The sequence below is a fragment of the Bufo bufo genome, chromosome 1 (genome assembly GCF_905171765.1).
Source record: "Bufo bufo chromosome 1, aBufBuf1.1, whole genome shotgun sequence".
NCBI lineage: Eukaryota > Metazoa > Chordata > Amphibia > Anura > Bufonidae > Bufo > Bufo bufo.
The window spans coordinates 476,109,271-476,132,796 of NC_053389.1; the positions used below are offsets into that span (position 1 = coordinate 476,109,271).

The following is a 23,526-nucleotide window of genomic DNA, read 5'->3' on the forward strand; positions in this document are numbered from 1 at the left end:
ATATACACACACACACTTTGCACTATATTTTTTTTATAATTTTTGCATATTGTCTGACAAAAGGTTGTGGCCCGGGAGCAAAGGGGCATGCTCCAAAATGTCAACAAATAGGGGGTCGTTTATTAAGAAATATATGCCACTTTGAGGTGTATTAAAGGTGCAGATTTTGTTGCAAAGGGGTCTTGCAGCAAAATCTGCATTTTTCCCCACTCATGCAACTTTTCCAAAAGTGGTGGGAAAAGGGGGCGTGGTGTGGGCGGGAAGCCGGCCCCTCTCTTTTATCATTTTCCAAGGAACTGGCGTAGTTTAAACCATATGCCCACCAAACGCCAAAGTTATGTAGACGCCTGCGCCTCCACATAATTGTGTCGCATCAGTCACCAGCGCACAGGGGAGGGCTGGCAGCCTTAGTCCTGGGGGGCAAATCCAGTCAAGTGGCCCATTTTTAGCCCCGCCCATTATTAAAAGCCCCTCCTACATTTAATAGGCCACTCCCAACACACACTGTACAGCTGACATTCTATAGTTGAGGCCTGTCTACACATCATACGAAGAGGGGAGGACCTGTCCTGGCTGCACTGCCTGCTTATACAACAAGCTACAGCCAGGAAGCTCCTCCGCTCTCCTCCCTCCCCAGATCCTGCTTAAGGCTTGTGGTTCCCCCCCACCATCTGCCACCCGCCCGTGGCCTGCTGCCCCCTTTCGTCATCCTCACCCAGCTCTGAATCCTCCTTCTGCAAATGGCAGGGGGAGGAGCCGGAGCATCTCCTCTCCTACATAGCGCCACATACCTCTTACATCCAATGTCACCTTTGTTGTAGACGTTCTTTTTCCTCATCTTCTCCATTCAGACCAGACCGCCATGATGATTTTTCAGCCATCTCCCGTCTCTGCAGAGATTGAGAAACAGACATTAGTTTCCTGCCACCCCCAATACTATACTGCAGAAACAGTACCCCTGGGAATACTACTACCACACAGATAGTGCCCCCTTAAACAATTATTGGCACACAGTGCTCTAAAAAATAACTGCGCCCAGACACTAATAGTATAAAGATAATGTCCCCCAAAAATAATTGTGCTAAGCTGATACTGTGCTAGGGTGCCCCCAAAGTAACAGTGCCCCCCAAAATCCCACCAATAGAAATAATTATCTGCCAGAGCACACTTAGTAGTAATAATGCCCCAATAGTGCCCTAGTAATCATGTTCCTCATAGCCCCCCAGTAGTAGTAAAGCTCCCCATAATACCCCCTAGTAGTACTAATTTTCCCTATAATATGACAGTACATGAAATACCCCCGCTTAGTGCCCGCAGTTGAGCTAATGTCCCCATAATGTATGCCAGTATAAAATACCCCTATATAGTGCCCCAGTAAATGCACTCATACTGCTCCTCTCCCCCTTCCCCATAGTGTCCCCCATAATATGCCAGTAAAAAAATGCCCCTTAGTACCCCCAGCAGATGCCCCTATAGTGCTCCTCTCCCCCACAATGTGCCAGTAAAAAAATTTCCCTTCTTAGTGCCACCATATGCCCCAATAGTGCTCCACTCCCCCATAGTGCCCCCAAATAATGCCCCATAGTGCCGCTCTCCCCTATAGTGCCTGCCATAATGTGCCAGTAAAAAATGCCCCCTTAGTGCTACCAAATGCCATAGTGCCCCCCATAATGTTCCAATACAAAAGGCCCCTTTAGAGCCCCCACTTCCCCATAGTGCCCCCAAATAATGCCCCTATAGTAACCCCAGATGCCCCATAGTGCTGCTCTCCCCTATAGTGCCCCCCAGAATGTGCCAATAATTAAAAAAAAAGCCCCTTTAGAGCCCCCAGATACCCCCATAGTGCTCCTCTCCCCCATGGTGCCCCCCCCATAATGTGCCAGCAAGAAATGCCCCCATAGTGCCAGCTCCCCCCCCATAGTACAAGCCCCCCATAGTGCCAGGCCCCCCATAGTGGCAGCCCCCCCATAGTGCCAGCCCCCTTATAGTGCCAGCTCCCCCATAGTGCCAGCCCCCCCCCCGTAGTGCCAGCCCCCCCATAGTGCCAGCTCCTACCCCATAGTGCCACCCCCCCCATAGTGCCAGCCCCCTTATAGTGCCAGCCCCCTTATAGTGCCAGCCCCTTTATAGTGTCAGCCCCCCCATAGTGCCACTTCACCCATAGTGCCAGCCCCCTTATAGTGCCAGCTCCCCCATAGTGCCAGCCCCCCCCGTAGTGCCAGCCCCCCCATAGTGCCAGCCCCCCCATAGTGCCAGCTCCTACCCCATAGTGCCAGCCCCCCCCATAGTGCCAGCCCCCTTATAGTGCCAGCCCCTTTATAGTGTCAGCCCCCCCATAGTGCCACTTCACCCATAGTGCCAGCCCCCTTATAGTGCCAGCTCCCCCATAGTGCCAGCCCCCCCCCCGTGGTGCCAGCCCCCCCATAGTGCCAGCTCCCCTATAGTGCAAGCCCCCCCATAGTGCCAGCTCCTACCCCATAGTGCCAGCCCCCCCCCATAGTGCCAGCCCCCTTATAGTGCCAGTCCCCCATAGTGTCAGCCCCCCCCATAGTGTCAGCCCCCCCCATAGTTCCAGCCCCCCATAGTGCCAGCCGCCCCATAGTGCCAGCTGCCCCATAGTTCCAGCCCTATAGTGCCCCCCCCATAGTGCTAGCTCCCCCAAAGTGCCAGATTCCCCACCTTAGTGCCAAATCCCCCCATAGTGCCAAATCCCCCCCATAGTGCCAGATCCCCCCCCCATAGTGCCAGCCCCCTTATAGTGACAGCCCCCCATAGTGTCAGCCCCCCATAGTGCCAGCTCCCCCTATAGTGCCAGCCCCCCATAGTGCCAGCCCTCCCATAGTTCCAGCCCCCCCTATAGTGCCAGCTCCCCCTATAGTGCCCCCCCATAGTGCTAGCTCCCCCAAAGTGCCAGATCCCCCCCATAGTGCCAGATCCCCCCCAATAGTGCCAGCCCCCTGCAAAGAAGAAAAAAAAAACAACACTAATACTTACCTCCATCAGCAGCGATGCAGCCTCTTCTGGCCTGTGTCCCTGCTGTGTGCTGGCTCAGGCGTCGCAATGATAATGACGTCATTGCTCTGCCTGAGCCGGCCTCTGATAGGCTGCAGGCATTAGTGCCTGCGGCCTATCAGAAGAACAGGGGAGGGACACGCCTCTCCCTCCCCTGCCCCACAGCACACAGCACGGCCGCAATGACATCCAGGGCCGCGCCGCCTGTGGTGATGATCGGCGGTGCGGCCCTGAAGAATAAAAAAAAAAAAAAAAAAAAAAAAAAAAAATAATTTTTTTTTTTAAGACGGTCGGCCCAGTGGCCGTTTATTTCGGGCGGCCTGGGGGGCAATTGCCTCCCTGCCCCCCGGCCCAGCCCGCCCCTGCCAGCGCATGGGGATTAAGACGGGCGTATAAATAAATAACCCCCATCATTTTGACAGAAAATTAGCCATCCAATAGGTGCTGAAAAGTTTGACAGAAGCATACAACGGTGCCCCAAATGTATCACCCAGCATTAGTCATCTGCGCATCTTTAGACTAAGTTTACATGGTCCAGCTACTATATAAGATTAGTAAATCTGCCCCAATAGGATTGCATAATGTAAGACAACTTCTCTTTTCTGTTCTAAATATAACAGGAACAACAGACTTCGGGACCTGCGGAAAACAAAAAGCGAAAATGTCTATAGTTTAACCAACCAACAAAATGTCTGCGAACCCTGCACGGGCGGTGAGGGGTTTCCGCTTTCTAGTCGCGTCACTTCCGGTGAAGAGGGCGGCTATTTGGAACTACACAGAGCTGGAGAATGTCAGGCAGCCGTGTGTACAGGACAAGCCGTAGCTGCGCGGAGCTCCGGGGCCGGCTGTTGCCGGTGAAGGATGGGGCGCCGGACACAGGGGACAGTGACGGGGGCAGCGACGGCCCTGACGACTCCGATCCTGAGTTCCTGGACGCAGATGAAATAGAGAGAGGAGCCATACAAGTGAAGTCCTGGCGGGTGCCGAGCACTAGAGGTAAGGTCACGTGATGCACGAGCTGTCACCTGTGCTCTCCTCCTCAGGGCGCCCCTCTGTGGTGGGGAGGAGGAGGGCGCTCTTTCTGTTGTGTGGTGGGTGACACAGAGTCAACCACTGCCTCTACCCAACCTGTCATGGGTACCTCTGCCCAGTTATTCCAGCCAGCATAATCACAATCTCTGAAATTGAGATGTTGCTGTCATTTTACCTTCCAGCCGGGTGAGGCACATTCAGACTTGGATGTGTTCCTTTTTAGTACATTGTGGTGTATATCGTTTTTTTATGCTCAGCACCCTTGTAGTAATGTGTGCCCCATCCAGCTGGGTGAATGAGAAACGGGCACAGTTAGCCATACAGGCTGTATGTGGTAAGAACCGAATACCCCTCTTTTATCCGGGTCAAAGAGGACCTTTCACCAGTTTTTACTTTATATAAGCGATACCTCACACTGTAGTCCATCTTCCCTAGATGTCATATCGCTCATTTTCTTCATGATATGCTCCTCCGTTTCGCCACTGTGCCCCTTGTTCTGTTTAGGCGCCCTGTATGCTAATTAATAGCATCGGAACAGGGAGGAGGAGACGACATCAGCTTTTCTCAGTGGGCGAAACAGAACGAGGGGCACAGCGGCGAAACGGAGGAGCTTATCATGAAACAAATGAGCGATATGACATCTAGGGAAGATGGACTACAGTGTGAGGTATCGCTTATATAAAGTAAAAACTGGTGAAAGGTCCTCTTTGATGCCCCTCCCGCTACTAGTTTATTTTACCAGGAGGCTAATGTGTACGGCGGCCTAAAGATATTTCTGACACCTGTCTTCTCTCCTGACATGTCCGTATAAGTCACTACATGCATTCCCCATGTAATGACAATTCTGGAGCATCTATTCTTATGGCTCTGTGTTGTTCCATTCCTCTATTACTCCTGCTAGACGCTATACATGCAATACTAGCAGTGTGCAATGAAAGACCACACCAGATGGGTTTTACCAGTTTAGGGGGGGAATGTCCCTGGACAGTCTGACACTATTCAGCCAGTATCCGACCGCAGGGACACTCCCATCTGGATCTCCTTAGCAGACTGCTGGTAACTTCTAGCAGGAAAAATAGAGGAATTAGCACATCATAGAGTCATAGGAATTCACTGGCCAGAGTCCTGGCAAGGCAGAAGACAGCTACCACTGAGGAGAGCAGAGTTCTCTTCCCTCTACCTTTAATCCAGATTACCAAATACAGAGCACAGGGAATAAGGGGAGATAACTGAAGACATGTACTTTCTAAAGTTTTATTTTAGTAAAGTCCCAGACGCCAGGCAGTACTGGATCCGAGCGGCGCAGAAAGGGTCTTTTTTTTTTTTTTTTTACATTAATTTACATCTTTGTTGGCAGGAAAAATAAATTTTATATATAACCATAAAATGCTGCTATCAATCGTGACTACGGCATCTAAAGGTTTTGTGAGGGTCTGACATCCCCATTGGAGACCTTTTGGGGCTGATCGATTGCTATGGTTTCTGTAGGCCTCTGCCATCTACAGAAGTTTTTAATGCTGGCAGGTATCGGGGGTCATTCAGACGAGCTCTGTTCACATCCGGGAGTGTAGAATGTAATGTCAGAGAGCAGAGATAAGGACCTCGTCAGCTCCTCAGATGACGGAAAAGACAAAAAATCCACAGACTGCTGCTAGAGCATCTCAGTCCTGTACACAAAAAGGATTCCATATTTTCAATAAAGACCAATTGAAAAAATTATTCTTCACTCAAAATTAGCACAATGCAATAATAAAAAAAAAATTGCCCCCCAAAGGTGTACATAAACATTAATCAAGTGACTGCGTATGAGAAACACAGAGCAGACACAGGTGTCATCGGATAAAATGGATCATCCATGAGGAAGTCCCTGATGTCCTCTTTAACCCGTAGGATACATGTACGGCAGGCAGATTGGGCAGGTGCAGGAGCTGCGTCCGCTCGATCAGCGACAGGGGTCCGACAGTCACTGATAGCCGGACCCCTGCTTTATGCGCCGGCATCGGTGAAAACACCAGCGCAGGCGCATTAACCCTTGCACGGCCGTGGTCAGCACTGACCGCGGGATCATGCCGGGAGCGGGGTAGCCATCGGGTCCCCGCTCTGCTGTGACGGTGACCCGATGGGAGGGACGGCAGCCCGATGCCTTTTTTAGGCATCGTGGCTGCCTTCTGTGACAGCCTGTGAGATCCAGCCAGAGGTCGCGCTATATTTTTTCCGGAAGAGTAAAAATACTCCTTACCATTTTTGAGGAGTATTTTTAGGCGAGGAGGAGTACGAAATTTGCAGTAATAGAAATAACTAATACGTAGGCCTACATAATGTTAAGGGCTTGTCCACATCTGCATTGTACGGGGCTCTGTCGCAGATTCCGTCAAAGACTGGACAAAAAAGCCTTACATGAGGACTTTTTTGTATGGTAAACAGAATCCTGAACAAAAACTGAATGGACTCCATAATAGTCAATGGAGTCTGTTCAGTTTTGGTTGGGTCAGTTATGTGTCCGATCCAGCACTTGCATTATTTTGGTTGTTCTGCTCATCTAACGGAGCAGAACAACAGAAATAAATAGTGGTGGTGTAAACGTGCCCTAAGAGGTGGGTATTTATGCCAGGGTACTATTACTTGTTACGGCAGGCAATTATAACAAAGTGATAAAGTACAGTTCAATATAGTGGATCTTCCCCGTACTTAATCACAAGTGAGACAGGTCAGTCATAAAAGTGACGGCTTCCCTGACAGAAAGAGTAGGCCGCAACAGCCCTCTGGTTATAGGTGGCATACAGCTGCATGTAGGTCTATGCAGGGCACAGACCTTCCTGCCATTGCCTGCCTCTCACAAACCCCACGTGTACAGAACAGGGCAACTTCAGAACACCCTCAGAGCATACACATACTGGAGGCTGCAGTGCCACAGCTCCTTCTGTGCCCATACACCATGGATGAATACACACACTGTAGAGATGACAGCTGGTGCCCCCCTACCCACAGTGCCTCTCACCACTGGGCTCATCCTGAGCAGTGATGGCCAGTTCGTAGTGTTCGCCGACAAACACATGCGATCTGCCATCTTCACTCCCAAGTCCGGCGATGCAGAGGTAAGTCCTTATCTGTGCCTGCGCCGCGAGTTGCTCTGAAACACATGCGGTCACCGGGAGCAGGCAGTTCCGAGAACAGCCCGATGTACCCCAAAATGGTACCTATTAAACGGTCATCTCATCCCGCAAAAAATGAACCCTACCTAAGACAATCGCCCAAAAAATAAAAAAAATAGGGCTCTCAGTAACTGGCAACCCAAAAACAAGATTTTATTCTGTTCAAAAATGATTTCACTGTGTAAAACTTAACAAAAATAAAAATGATAGACATATTAGGTATCGCCACGTCTGTAACAACCTGTTCTATAAAAATATCTCATTATATGCCCTCTCAGGTGAATGCTGTAAAAAAAAAAAACATGCCAAAACAGCTTTTTTTTTTTTTTTCACGTTGCCTCACAAAAAGTTTAATACCAAGCGATCAAAAGTCTTATGTACTCCAAAATGGTACCAATCAAACCGTCGCCTCTTCCCGCAAAAAATGAGCTCCAACATAAGACAATTAAAAAATAAAAACCAGTGGCACCCATAAACCTATCCATCAAAATCTGCACTGCAAAAGCCATATGGTGCTCCTTCCGTTCTGAGTCCTGCCATGTGCCCCCACAGCAGTTCACCACCACATATGTGGTGTTGCCGTATTTCTCCTGTTACCCCTTGTGAAAATGAAAAATTTGGGGCTAAAGCAACATTTTATTGGCAGAAACGAAATTTTTCATTTTTAATTCAGTAAAACGCTTAGGGGGTCACAGTGCTCAGTACCCCCTTAATATATTCTTTAAGGGGTGTAGTTTCCAAAATGTGGTCACTTTTTGAGGTTTTTTTTTACGGTAGGGGTACGTCAGGGTCTCTTCAAATACAAAATGGTGCCTAGATACCATTCTAGCGAAATCTGCCTCCAAAATCCATATGGCGCTCCTTTCCTTCTGGCCACTGCCACATGCCCATAGAGCAGTTTATCGCCACATATATGGTATTTCTGTAAACTGCACAATCAGAGTAATATATATTGAGGTTTCTTTTGCTTTTAACCCTTGCTGTGTTGCAAAAAAAAATAAAATTTTTTCTTTAATTCTTGTGGAACACCTCAAGGGTTAACAAAGTTTGTAACAACAGTTTTGAATAATGTGAGGGGTGTAGTTTCTAACATGGGGTCATTTATGGGTGGTTTCCATTACCTAAGACCCTCAAAATCACTTTATAACTGAATTGGTGCTTAAAAAAAAAATGGTTTTGGAAATTTTGTTGAAAATTTTAAAAATTGTTTTTAAACTTCTAAGCCTTCTAACGTCCTAAAAAAATTAAATGACATATACAAAATGATGCCAACATAAAGTAGACATATGGGGAATGTTAAGTAATAAATATTTTATGAGGTATCCCTTTCTGTTTTAGAAGCAGAGAAATAGAAATTTAGAAAATTGCAAATTTTTCAGAATTTTTGTAAATTTTGGATTTTTTCATAAATAAAGGTGAAATATATTGACTAAAATTTATGACTGTCATAAAGTACACTGTGTCACGAGAAGACAGTCTCAGAAAGGCTTGGATAAGTAAAAGTATTCCGAAGTTATTACCTCATAAAGTGACATATGTCAGATTTGCAAAAATCGGCCTGAGATTTTAAGGTGAAAAGTGGCTCGGTACTGAAGGGGTTAAACAAACAATGTGGGGGGGTTGAGTCCGCATGAAAGCTGTAATGGCACCGGACGGGGTTAAAAGCAGAGTATGCCTGGCGTGCATGCTGACCTGCATTCCCTGGACTTTGTGTGGCTGTCATGGCCCATAAACAGGTAGGAACTAGGGTTAGGGACCACTCAAATAGAGGCGACCTTGACGTGGTGAGTGGCTTACTACGCTTTGGCCAAAATGTACACCAATGTCTCATCCAGCATGGAGGCAGGGCAGAATGCTGGATATAGAGTGCGATCACATTTGCATTTTCCGTTAAACAAACAATGTATTTTGCTTTGTGTCATTTTAGTGGCTTGTTTCGCTTTGGTTTTTGGGTCATTGACCTTTTCAAAACGAAGCATGCTCCTCATATTTTTTTTCTGGCAATTTTTAATAGGCTTCTCTATGGGACCCAAAAACTCCAGAAAATTGCATATTAAAATTGTAGCAAATTTAAAAATACAAAGAAAAATGCGAAAAATTCATGATTGTTTTTACAAGCAAGCAAAAAAATAAAATAAAAAGCTATGCGTAGGAGACCGTAGGCTGGAAACACATGCAGTTTTTTATGCAGAAGCGGATACAAATGAGAGGTGAGGCATTTTGTTCTTTGTACATTTCCACTTTTTGTATCCACTCCTGGCTTTGGCTAAAGAGAAATAAATTGTTGCAAACTCTTCACGTATGGTTCCAGATTTAAAGGGGTTTTCTGGCATTACTTCCTGTCTGTAGCACTTCCTGTTGCTGTATGCAACCAATCCCATGATGCACTTCTCCTTTCTCTGCCACAGCTCCAGCACCGCCTCTAACGCTCAGCTAGTTTATAGCCCCTCCCACCAGCTAGTTACATAGACACTCCCCTATCACTGACACGCCCATGGACATTACATCACAGGAAATAAGAGCTGCATGGTCATGTGACCACAGCCTGGAACGGAAGATAGGAGCAATAGGGTAAAAGCTAGCTTCATAAATGATTATTTTAAAGCATGTTCATGCAAACTGCAAAATCCCTTTAAACAATGGCTCATATTCTTCATGGATTTAGGTAAGGGGGCGGGGACTCTGGTTCTCCTTTTTGGAGATATGTTTCTGTATTGATGCCATGTATAAGGGGAATATGACATGTTATTCTTATTACTCATTAATTTTTCTATATTTTATTCTAGTAATAATTAAAGAGTACGTAGTGAACGGGTCTTTTCCACTTGATGATCCATGGTGGACTGTCACTGTAAAAGTGAAACCGCATAAGTCAGAGTACGTAGCCATAGGCCTACCATCATATGAACTGGAGGATGACAGCCTCGGAGAAGCATCCATCCTTCCACTGTTTCTTAAGCAATGCAATGTGCCAGAGGAGTTCAGGAAGGATTTCATGGACTGGCTACCACAACACTCTACCGTTTCTTTTAGCATATTGAAGGAGCTGGCAAATGACTTTAAGATGGCAGAAGGGAAAAATATCCTCCCATACCTGGAAAATTCTAGTATGTGTAACTTTCTTTTATCTCTATTTGTAATGACTGTGTAAATAGCTTATGTCAGGGGTGGGCAACCTTATAGACACAAAGAGCCAGAAAAAAAGCTGTGTCTCCCAGGGGCCACAAACTATACATTTAGCACTCAAGTCACTGTATTTTTTTCCCTATTAGATGCACCTAGGTTTTAGCGGAGAGAAATAAGAAAAAATATATTTCTCATCAGACCTCAAAAATAAGGTCCCCCACGCTCAGATCAGACCCACACACACTCAGTATAGACCCCCACCCCCCACCCAGTGCTCAGACCAGACCCCCATGCTCAGATCAGAACCCGCTCCATGCTCAGTTCTATAATTTCTTTTTAAAAAAGTCACCTACTTCTGATCGGGCACCGTTGCTACTTTGCAGGTCCGACGTGCTTTCCACACAGCGTCAGGTCTTAATGCGTGTCTCCACGTACTACGTTCTGACACTGCACGTCAGGACGTAGTGGAGAGCGTGCTAGAGCTGAAGAGTAGCAGTGGTGTCCGATCAGGAGAGGAGATCTGAGCATGGGGTGGAGAGTGCCCGGTCTGACTGCTGCCCGGCTCCACCGCTAGAGCTGCACTGGAAGAGGCAAAGAGCCGTGGGTTGGCCACCCTTGGATAATGTAATCGTCCCTGTTGACCATGTTCTGCTCCCTTCCTTTCATCTGTTGGATGAGCGTTTCTATAATGTATTAAGGTTATGGACCTTAAAGTGGTTATCCCATGATTAATGTAAAAAAATGAAAACATCATATAGTACATGACAATCCCTTTCTAACAAAGCTAGAACCAGCCCTGTACCTCCCATGGATCCAGAGATCTCCCCATTCATTGCTCCAATCGCTCTTAGATTTATATTAAGCTGGTGACTCAAGTGGATTGTCCTTCCTGCTGCAGCTCTCCTAGTTGGACAAAAAAAAAAGAAAAAAAAAAAAAGGTGGCGCTGTAGAGATACATTTTATTAAATGATTCAGTGGCTATACTAAATTTTTAATTACAAGCAATTACAAAAGTATTCAGATCCAGGTGCTGGTTTGAAAACTGTAAAAAAAAATTGTGGCAAAACCCCTATAAATGAACAGGATAAGTTGATAATAAAAAATAATCATTACTCGCCTCACTAATCCCTGCTGTTGCCGTTGTAACACTGCTTTAGTCTTCACTGATCTCCACATCTTGGTGCCAGGGCTTGACACGCAGATAATGGCTTGGACTGTCCACCTCAGCTTCTAATTGATTTTGACCATCATATGACTGAACCTAGGCAGATCCTAGATGCTGTGATGTCAGCCAAACACTATACACCTACACTAGAGGAGATGTTTCTCCATTATCTCTCTGTAGAACACCCCGAATGACATTATACAACGGAACTGAGTAGTTATGATGTGAACCCAGCACTGGGGTGAGGTAGCAGAATACTTACTAGAAGCAGCAGCAGTGTTTGTGCCTCTCTCTCTGTCTCCAGCTGCTCACTCCTTCTCATCCACCCCTCCATAAATTGTCCCAGGCAGTAGCTGTCGCTTGATCCCTCACTGAAGCTTAAAGGGACACTGACAGGCCCGATAAACATATTTAGTTATTCCTATGCAGTCATAGGTCTATTAAAGTGTATTACAATCACATAAGTGTACCCCCTGTCCGCATTGTAAACCATGTAAAAACAACTTTATATTGATCTGTCAATCACCTTCCTTTATGCCCAAGGGGCGTTTTTTCACATTTCTTTATGCCCAAGGGGCGTTTTTACTCCTACCTTCGTGCCCAGCCGCGCCTCAACTGTCGCTTCCTAGCGCCGCCCAGCTCATTATTATTCACTGGCTGGGCGGCTTTTACAGTCCCCGATCCATCCGAGCCGACGCAGGCGCAGCAGGAGACGCTGGCATTGAATAAGGGACGCAGGCACACTGTGAGTGAGGGTGCCGGGCAAGTTATCCGGCGCACGCGCAGAATATACAAGTGAGTTCAATGCAGCAGTTGAGGCGCGGCTGGGCACGAAGGTAAGAGTATAAACGCCCCTTGGGCATAAAGGAAGATGATTGACAGATGAATATAAAGTTGTTTTTACATGGTTTACAATGCGGACAGGGGGTACACTTATGTGATTGTGATACATTTTAATAGATCTATGACTGCATAGGAATAACTAAATATGTTTATCGGGCCTGTCAGTGTCCCTTTAAAATCTCCCATCTCTGCCTCTCTCAAGGGGGAGGGAGAAAAGTAGCTGATAAGTGGAGAAAGAGGCTTTTTTATCTAATAGGGTGTATTCCCGAGTTTATTAGCTTCACTTATACCATTTTATGCAAAGTTAGTTAAAATGACTGACTCTTCAAAAAAATAATTTTCTGCAGTTGCTGGAGGATTTGCATTTCTGTCATTAGAAGTTCCCATGGTGCTGAAATATTTACCAAAACTTTTACCTTCCAAAATAAGAAGTTTGTTCATGGTAGATGCTAATGATCAGAAGTCCTTTAAAGAATCTCCATGCAGCATCTTGTATGACATTGAGGAAATGTTGGATAGTGATCCTTGGAAACTTGGGTTTGGCATGGTAAGTACAACAGTTTTTTTATTTTTTTATTTGTGCCTGCATATATTGACCCTGCTATGTGCTGTTCCAATGAAAAGTGTGTGGCTACCTACTGACCATGGGTGAATGGAATCCTCCTCAGTACATCGGAAATGCTCTCTTTGTTGATGCTCTCAGTGGGGCTTTGTGAAGTCTACTGAATATCCATCTCTTCATGTGAACCTACAAGGGCTGCTGAAATTAAAAACATTTATGTTTAGCTGTCGTTTTATATGCTTTTATATGCTTACTTTATAATGTCTATATTGACTTTTAGGGTATGCAACAGTTTTTAAAAATCTGCCTACAAAATCATGTTTTGGGTTTTTTTGTGCAGTTTTTGTTGCCTTTTTTAACCAATGGGTGTTCACTTCAATAAAAAAACAAACAAACCGCATTTTCAGCTTGTGGCTTTCAGTGCGGATCCACACCGAGTTGTTTTCTGATGCTTTCATTCATTTCAATAGGAAATTCATGCCCAAGATAGGGCATGCTGCTTGTTTTTTCCACATGAGGAAAGAAGAAAGTTCTGCTTTTTCATTGAATTGAATTAGGGGCTATTTTGAGGCATTTTTTATGCTGATTATGCGAACTGGCCCTAAGAGAGGGTTTGTTGACGATTAGGGGTGTTAACATTTCAGGCAAAGTGAGGCAAGGGTCAAGATTTTGCATCCTTGGGACATGTTCACACTCAGTGTAATTACTGCAGATTGGCATGTGGCAAATCTGTGGCTTTTTATAGAGCCAGCAATGAGAATGAGATTTTAAGAAATCTCATCCGCACCCTTCTCTGGTCTCAGTATCCTGGCCTCCAGAGGCGACATTTCGAAACCCATTCACTAGCTGCAGCAGTGCCCTCAGTGGTGTCTGCTGTACCAAGTGTTTGGCTGCAGCAGTGCCCTCAGTGGTGTCTGCTGTACCAAGTGTTTGGCTGCAGCAGTGCCCTCAGTGGTGTCTGCTGTACCAAGTGTTTGGCTGCAGCAGTGGCCTCAGTGGTGTCTGCTGTACCAAGTGTTTGGCTGCAGCAGTGGCCTCAGTGGTGTCTGCTGTACCAAGTGTTTGGCTGCAGCAGTGGCCTCAGTGGTGTCTGCTGTACCAAGTGTTTGGCTGCAGCAGTGGCCTCAGTGGTGTCTGCTGTAGCCAGTGTTTGGCTGCAGCAGTGGCCTCAGTGGTGTCTGCTGTAGCCAGTGTTTGGCTGCAGCAGTGGCCTCAGTGGTGTCTGCTGTACCAAGTGTTTGGCTGCAGCAGTGGCCCCAGTGGTGTCTGCTGTAGCCAGTGTTTGGCTGCAGCAGTGGCCTCAGTGGTGTCTGCTGTAGCCAGTGTTTGGCTGCAGCAGTGGCCTCAGTGGTGTCTGCTGTAGCCAGTGTTTGGCTGCAGCAGTGGCCTCAGTGGTGTCTGCTGTACCAAGTGTTTGGCTGCAGCAGTGGCCTCAGTGGTGTCTGCTGTACCAAGTGTTTGGCTGCAGCAGTGGCCTCAGTGGTGTCTGCTGTACCAAGTGTTTGGCTGCAGCAGTGGCCTCAGTGGTGTCTGCTGTACCAAGTGTTTGGCTGCAGCAGTGGCCTCAGTGGTGTCTGCTGTAGCCAGTGTTTGGCTGCAGCAGTCAAGTGTCCTTGTACGTCATTGCTGGAAGCCAGTATACAGAAACTGATGGGGGACTTGGGAAGCGTTGGCATGGAAATGTTAAGAGATCAGTAGGGTGAGCATTACTCAGCTTTTGGTCAAAACACAGTCAGAAAAAACCTTTTTAGGGGTTCATTTCCAGTGCACCTTCAGGATTGGCTAGGCATAGGAACCATTGTGTAATTACCTATTTTATGCTTTGACAATAGCTGTGAATGACATTCTGGATGGGTGCACCTCCCTGGTTTTTCCCCGGTCAGGACAAAACATCTGCAGATGGCATCCACCGTTTGGTAAAATCTAGGCATTGAAAGTTCTTTGTGTTCTGTTCAGTTTTGTTCATAGCTGCTAAAAAATGTTCTCTTTTTCACAGATACTTTATCGAAAGTTGCACATTTGTGGCTGTGAGGCAACATGGGAAAATTTTCTCCAGTGTGAAGATCTCCTGGAAAGGATCCCACCCTTGAATAAGAATGCATTGATTATCTACAACGAGTTAAAGAAGAAATGCATGGAGCTAGGAGACACGTATGTAGACCTCTCTGACCTTACTAACGCAGTTACTAATGCGCAGCTCATGTCAGTTGAAACTGCATGGCAGGCCTTAGAGTTTCTGAAGGAACATGAAATTGTGGTGATTGAGCAGAAGAGAATCTTCCTGTATAACTGGTACTGCTATGAAGTGAGCATTGCCGAATACTTTCAGAAGATAGTAACGCGTAAAACCTGGAATCTTCACATTGATGCAAATGATATATTTGAAGATAATCTGGCAGATGACCAGGACACTTTACACAGTGAGACTGCGGCGCATTGCTCTGCCAATGGTGAAGGATCGGATGAATGTGCCGCTACAGAGCCGAAGTGTCCAACAGAGCTGGACGCTGAGCAAAAGAAGGCAGTGAAAATGATCCTGGCAAACCCAGTGACTGTTATAAGTGGCAAGGGTGGGTGCGGGAAGACCACAGTTGTAAGTCGAGTGTTCAAGTGCATGATGATGAAGGAGAATGATGAAGTTGAACAGGCTTGTAAAGCCCTTGAAGAAGACATTGATGCTTCAGAGGAATGGTTTTGTGACACCACAGCCTCCAGCACCAACCACGACGACGCTATACGTGTTTTGCTTACTGCACCCACAGGAAAAGCTGCTTCTCTACTAAAGAAAAAAACTGGCCTTCATGCTGCCACCTTGCATCAGGTACGTGGTGGATTTTTTAAACATTTTTTTTTTCAATGTTCCAGTAGGATTCATTTATAGGCAGTCCTTTGTATGATGGAGATTAATATTGTAGGTTGTCGAGCTATCAGTCTGTGATAACATATATTATGAGTGACCATATATTAAGGGTTTTACACTGATGAATGATCCTCTGGATAGGTCATTAGCGTCTGATTAGTGGGGGTCTGACACCTGGGACCCCCGCCGATCAGCTGTTTGAGAAGGCAAGTGATGTTAATAAATATTGGTCACCTAGGCATAGCTCAGTCCCACTGAAGTGAATGGGGCTGTAATTGGTTTTTAGAGAGAAGGCAATGGAGCTACTGTGAACGCCGGTGCTTTCTTAAACAGCTGATCAGTGGAGGTGGCGGACTCTCACCGATCAGATACCGATGAACTATCCAGAAGATCAGAAGAAGGTCATCAGTATAAGGGCTCATGCACACGACCGCGTGCCGGTCCGCAATGCACGGCACCGACCATGGGGCCGCCGCATGCGGATCGCAGACCCATTCACTTGAATGGCGTCCGCCATTCACATCTGACGGTCCACACCGCAAAAAAGTAGTGCATGCACTGCTTTTTTGCAGTCCGGAGGCACAGGACAGAAACCTCACAGAATCACTCTGTGCTTCCGTTTGGTTCCTTGCCTTCTTTCCGCACCGACCTTCCAGATTGCAGACCTATTCAAGGGAATGGGTCCGCATCTGTAATGCGGTGCCAGAATGGCCGTGGCCCATATTTTGCGGACCCACTGTTTGCGGACCGCAATACGGGCCTAGCCGGCACACGGTGGTGTGCATGAGCCCTATAACTCCTGGAAAACCCTTTTTTAAAGGAGCTGATTGGCCCTTCAGCAATAAGCGAGGGGGACTCTGATAGTCAGCTGTTATGTTGGAGAAGTGATTGATCCTGTCACTGTTGGGGGACATGAGAGAAACAGCCTGGACTGAGTGCTGCTGTTGTATATAGCTTACAGAATATTGTCTAGGCTGACAACGTTTGTTAAAGTTTTCAGCCTTTGAATATAATTAAAAAAAAAAAAAAGTTTTTTCATTCACTGACAGCAAACAAATATATTGAAAATGCTGAATAAGTATATGATAACTTATGTCAAACTAATTCTGCTGTTTACATCTCTTCATGTGTAATGCTGTCCTATCTTTCCATCTTTAGATGGGTCATATTTGACTCTTAAAGATGCATTCCCATCTGGGACATTTATGACATTGATATGACAAATATCCAATAAGTTAAGTCCCACCTCTGGCACAGCTGCTGTCCGTAAAACGGTGCCCCACTGTGAACGGAGAGCATGCCGCACATGCTCTTCTTCCTGCATTCACTGCTATGCCGAATGCAGTTTTAGTTATTTTTCTAAGTCCCATAGCGTTGAATGGAGATGTTGCCATGTATTCACCGCGGGGCCCTGCTCTTGAGATATGAGTGGGTCCCAGAGATGGGACCTGCAAATATCAGACATTTATGTCATTTTGTAACAATATGTCTTAAGTGTCCTAGAAGGGGCAGCTCCTTTAAAGGGAGTCTGTGAGCAGTTTTGACCATGCTAAACTGCTGACAGCACTAGGCTGGGGAGAGCAGTACAGAATATCACAGAGAAAAATTACTTTTCATATAAAACATAACTTTTACTGTCAATTGTTAAAATATTACTCCATCTATATGTAATTGATGATAAACCATGTCAGATATTTTGACAAAGCCTTACTTAGGACGTATCCAGGATAGTACAACCCGATATAAAAAATTGCCTGTGGACCTGGCCAGACGGTGAACGGGAGGTGAAGTCAGAGGAGGGGGAGGGGGAGGGGGGGAAATCCCTAATGTGTCCCTTAATGTACCCCTGCCTACAGGCGGAGCATCCGCCCCTCTCGGTGGCTAAGCCCTCACTATCGCCTACTTAAACCCTGCCTATGGAGATTAAGGTACTTGTCCCTTATTAGCAGCTTGTCCCGATGCTTTTCCCCAGTGTCCGTAAAAACTGGTTCATCAGGGGACTGAGGATGAATAATCAGATGTTAAAAAGCTTCAATTCTGATAATTGCAGGATAAAAAAATCGGTTGTTGCAGCCATCACTTTAGATAGTTACCCATCCGATTTATTCTTGGGCAAAAAATATGATAATTATATCACAGACCTCCTGGTATGGTAACAGTGCATTGTGCTGCTTCACCCCCCCCCCCCCCCCCCCCCCCGCATTAAGTGACAGCTGTAGCATCCAACCAGCCGAATACTACAGCTGTCAGTCAGAGCCGAGGGAATCACCACAATGCAGAGAGCACTTCAAAATGTTGCTCCTCCTCCAGTGCACCCAAGGAGCAGAATCTGGCAGAATGAAAGTTCCTCTTCTCACTACTCCTGATGATTAAAGTTCCACTAGCGATATGTTGATACTGCTTTGTCCTTGATTTAGGGTCCATTCATACGTCCGTAAGTGTTCTGTGGATCCGCAAAACACGGACACTGGCAATGTGCATTCCGTAATTTGCGGACCGCACATCGCCGGCACTATAATAGAAAATGCCTTATCTTGTCCGCAATTGCGGACAAGAATAGGACATGTTCTTTTTTTTTGCGGAAACGGAAGCACGTGTGCGGATCTGCAAATGCGGATGCTGACAGCACATTCCGGCCCCATTGAAAATGAATGGGTCTGCACCTGTTCCGCAAAATTGCGGAACGGATGTGGACCCATTTTGCGGACGTGTGAATGGACCCTTTCTTAGTGCTGTGAACAGTTTAACATTGTCTAAACTGCTGACAGACTTCCTTTTAACAGCTGAAAAAATTGCTAGTAAAATGTTAATCTTCTACTTTCAGGTGACATGCAGTTATTCTGCCTGGCGGAAACTAGACAATGATGACTTAAAATGGAAGTTTTCCCAAGTGGAGGCATTGGTGGTGGATGAAGCCAGTTTGGTGTCTGTTCGTATGTTTAGTGCAGTGCTGAAACTGTTATATACTCATGGAAAACTGGCAAAACTTGTCATACTGGGTATGTGTGAAATACATAACTGCTTTTTTTAACTCCATAGCCTTTTCACATAGGAGGCGAAAAAGTGTCTGAATGTTTCCCGCAACATAGCGGTGCCGAGTGCTCCGCCTCCCTCACCCTGCATGAACCCCACTGCAATTACAGAAGCAGCAGCAGCTGAAGGGCGCGGATTGCGCTCACAGGCTGGTTAGTGAAATCAAACCCATTTGTCAATTGGATTTGACATCATTCAAGTGTGACAAATATCTAAAAATAGAAGAAATTCGGAAGGGGAAAATACTTTTTCCCAGCACTGTATATGTTACTACTGCAGTTTTGAAAACCTTTAGAAAAAAAGATGACGTTATATAAACCATATAAAGCATTGTGGGCAAATAAAAACATAAACAATGGTAGGGTTGCTGTTTTCCCTCATTATATAATAAATTTCATGTACAACAAAATAATGCTTAAAGGGGTTCTCCAGGAATTAAGCAAATGAAAATACTTAAATATTACTTTATTATAAATATATTCTCAAATACCGTTTATTATTTATAATGGCTCGTTTTGTCTGGGGAGCAATCATTAGGGGAAACAAAATGGCCACTGTCCCATTAGTTCACACAAAACCTGTCCTGATCACACATGAGGACAAGTTACTTTACAACACTGAGGTAAAGAGCTGCCTCATCCTCCTCCTCTCTAGTTGTCGGGGATTATGATCCTGAATACAGATGATAAAAACTTTTGCTGAATCTCTGGGGAATTTAGTTCATGAGAAGACAATGAAGTACAGAGAGGATGGACAGGACAGACTGTGGTAATGGAGACTGTATACAAGTGCTGCTGCTCATCAGCCACACCTCACCCTCCTCTCATGTCTCCTCATCATCTCCATTCCCACAGAGATTCACCTGTATTCAGGACCATGATTCCTGACAAGCAGAACAGAGAGGAGGATGAGGCAGCTCTATGGCTCATTGTGGTGAAGTAGCTTGTCCTCCTGTGTGATTAGGACAGGTTTTGTGTGTACTGATAGGACGGCAGCCATTTTATTTATCCTAATGATTGCTCCCCAGACAAAACAAGCCATTCTAAGTAATGAAAGGCATTTGTGAATATATTTATATTTTGAGGTATCTGTACCTCAAAAGTACAAATATAAAGTTAAAAATTATAGTATTTAGAAAGTGCTGATGAGAAGATAGAAAAATAAACACTTGGACCTAATTGCTTAAAAAAGGCTGGTCCTTAAAGGGGTTCTCCCAGGAATGATTTAAAATGGCCACCAGCAACATGTTCTAGATTTTGAGCAGGACTAGTTGCCTCTACTGTACTTGTAGTGCTGTCTAGAAGGGTGAGGTGTGGAACCTCACTACACTACACTGCTCTACAATAGATGGTAATGATGGGATCCTGCCTATGCTATGCCATCATGGCTGAGCAGCCTCACAGGAACACTCCCCAAAATGTAGTGTATGTAATTGCGGTGCATAGTATATAGTGGGGCCCTGCTCCCTCACCCCCTAGGCAGCTCTGCAAGTGAAGGCATCCAGTCCTGCTCACATTCTAGGACAGGTTGCTGGCAGCCATTTTAAATAATTCCCGTAGAACCACGTCTGGATATGTTCTTCTCACTGGTTAAGGCAGCCTGATTTACAATGTTCAACCAGTCTGGAATATTTTTACATTTTCTTTCCTAGATGTGTTTTTGAGTAGTTTTTGTTTTTATTTTAAGTAATGTAATCTGAGCATAGAAATTTACGCAGGGATTTGGCAAACATGATGGCAGGTTTACTAATGGTCCTTAGACTAGACAATCTAGAAATGTGCCATATTTATCAGTGGCTGATGCTGGATGATAAATCTGGCACACCTATGTCTAGTCTTACCAGATATTAGGTGGCTTACTTTTATGTCAGAATTGTGTGCCTCAATGTTGATGCATATTAGGCCACATCCCGTCAGTCACAATTCTGTCGCGTTTCCCATAGTAAAGGCACCCCATAATGTTTTATTTATTCCAGGTGATGTCCGCCAGTTGCCAAGTATAGAGCCAGGAAACATGCTGGCAGATGTGTTTGCTGCCCTGAGTAGACTGAATTGGGCGATTGAGCTGAAGACTAACCACAGGGCAGAGTCCCAGCTCATTGTAGACAATGCTACAAGGTAAGAGTCACCATAGGAATGGTGGACAGACTACACTATGTTTTACTATTTACCAGTAGTTGTTGTTTTCTACTCTTCTGCTTCGTTGTAGGAGGTTCTAACATTATGGGTTTATCTGTTTTAAGAATCTCTGGTCAATGCTGCGTGGAATTTGATGCATATGTGCACATTGATGGGCATTCGAGCACAGAAATGGCCACTAAAGAGAATAAATTCATTCTGATTTCCCTGGCTGGTGACACTGGTAAGATTCACTTATTCTGTGGGGCTCGACACCCAATTCTTCTTGTAGTCTTAACTTTTTAGGATACAAACTTGTATTCCTCCCTTCTTAATATACTCTTTTCTGGTCTTGATAGGGCCTGCACTGCTGGAGGAGGCATGGTCTGGGCAGGGGTGGCTGAAATGGCGCATTTCTTTTTTTTTAAAGTCGCATTTTAGTGCTATTGGTGTTAAAATGTCGCAAATCAAAAGAAATAGGCGGATAATCAAATTGACATTTTACAAGTGGCGAAAACGTTTTGATAGATGAAGTGAAACTGATTTGTAACTTTCGTTTTTTGGGGGGTTTTTGCGCAAATTGTGCCATTATTGCTAAATGTCCCCCAGTATCTCAGAAAATTAGACTGTTATATAAGACCAATTCAAAAAAATATTTTTAATACAGAAATGTTGGCCTACTGAAAAGTATGTACGGCACATGCACTCTACTTGGTCGGGACTCCTTCTGCATAAATTACTGCATCGATGCGGTGTGGCATAGAAGCGATCAGCCTGTGGCACTGCTGAGGTGTAATGGAAGCCCAGGTTGCTTTGATAGCGGCCTTCAGCTTGTCTGCATTGTTGGCTCTGGTGTCTCTCATCTTCCTCTTAACATTACCCCACAGATTTTCTATCTGCAGTTTGTCAGGTGAGTTTGTTGGCCAATCAAGCACAGTGATACCATGGTAATAAGCCAGTAATTGGTACTTTTGGCAGTGTAAGCAGGTGCCAAGTCCTGTGGGAAAATGAAATCAGCATCTCCATAAAGCATGTCAGAAGAGGGAAGATTGAAGTGCTCTAAAATTTCCTGTAGATGTCTGCACTGACTTTGGACTTGATATAATGGACCAACATCAACAGATGACATGTCTCCCCAAACCTTTACTGACCATCACTGGAAACTTCACAATGGTCCTCAAGCAACTTGGATTGTGTGCCTCTCCACTCTTCCTCCAGACTCTGGGACCTTTGTGTCCAAATGAAATACAAAATTAACTTTCATCTGAAAACAGGACTTTTTAGTCCACTGAGCAACAGTCCAGTCCTTTTTCTCCTTAACCCAGGTAAGATGCTTCTGAGGTTGTCTCTGGCTCATGAGTGGTTTGACACAAGGAATGCGACAGTTGTAGCCAATGTCCTTGATACTTCTGTGTGTGGTGGCTCTTGAAGCACTGACTCCAGCCACAGTCCACTCCTTGTGTATCTCCCGTAAGTTCTTGAATGGCCTTTTCTTGACAGTGCTATTAAGGCTGCGGCCATCCCTGTTGCTTGTGCACCTTTTTCTACCACACTTTTATTCTTCGACACATATCGTGGCTTACCCTCCTCATGGAGTATGTCAGACTTCTGGACAACTGTCAAGTCAGAAACCGTTACAGGTATTGTGTTGATTAGCTGATTAGATTGTGACACCGTAAGTCTATAATATAATTTTTCACAATATTCTAAGCTTCTGAGATACTGACTTTTGGGATTTCGTTAGCTGCACACCATAATTGTCAACATTATAAGAAATAAATTCTTGAAATAAATCACTCTGTGTGTAATGAATCTATATAATATGAGTTTTATTTTTTGAATAGAATTACTGAAACAAAATTTAATTTCTGATGATATGGAAGTACAGTTATCTGATGACATGGAAGTGATTAGGCTACTTTCACACTGGCGTTTTGGCTTTCCGTTTCTGAGATCCGTTCAGGGCTCTCACAAGCGGTCCAAAACGGATCAGTTTTGCCCTAATGCATTCTGAATGGAAAAGGATCCGCTCAGAATGCATCAGTTTGTCTCCGATCAGTCTCCATTCCGCTTTGGAGACGGACACCAAAACGCTGCCAAACGGATCCGTCCTGGCACACAATGTAAGTCAATTGGGACTGATCCGTTTTCACTGGCACAATAGAAAACTGATCCGTCCTCCATTGACTTTCAATGGTGTTCAAGACAGATCCGTCTTGGCTATGTTAACCACTTCACATCCGGGCCATTTGCCCCCTTCCTGACCAGGCCTAATGTTGCAAATCTGACATATCTCACTTCATGTGGTAATAACTTTTACTTATCCAAGCCATTTAGAGATTGTTTTCTCGTGACACTTTGTACTTCATGATAGTCCTAAATTTGAGTCAATATATTTCACCTTTATTTATGAAAAATTAGCAATTTTCAAAATTTCAATTTCTCTGCTTTGAAAACAGAAAGTGATGCCTCATAAAATATTTATTACTTAACATTCCCCATATGTCTACTTTATGTTGGCATCATATTGGAAATGTCATTTTATTTTTTTAGGACGTTAAAAGTAGGGATCGACCGATTATCGGTCGATATTCAGTATTTTGACAGGTCATAAACTGCTGTAT

General features: G+C 45.1%; 1 protein-coding gene across 2 annotated transcripts in view; it reads left to right on the forward strand.

Moving 5' to 3' along the window:
* Positions 1–3,766: 3,766 nt before the first annotated feature.
* HELB (DNA helicase B) overlaps positions 3,767–23,526 on the forward strand; it is a 63,266-nt gene continuing 43,506 nt past the window's right edge. The window contains exons 1-7 of one of the 2 annotated variants that reach the window (XM_040409524.1): positions 3,767–4,008; positions 9,983–10,303; positions 12,678–12,877; positions 14,889–15,713; positions 18,577–18,751; positions 20,761–20,902; positions 21,028–21,146. In XM_040409524.1, coding sequence (XP_040265458.1) covers positions 3,801–4,008; positions 9,983–10,303; positions 12,678–12,877; positions 14,889–15,713; positions 18,577–18,751; positions 20,761–20,902; positions 21,028–21,146 — 1,990 coding nt within the window. In that variant the 5' untranslated portion in view covers positions 3,767–3,800. Of the gene's footprint in view, positions 4,009–9,982; positions 10,304–12,677; positions 12,878–14,888; positions 15,714–18,576; positions 18,752–20,760; positions 20,903–21,027; positions 21,147–23,526 lie in introns of those variants that run through there. The other variant, XM_040409532.1, reaches the window with a different exon arrangement.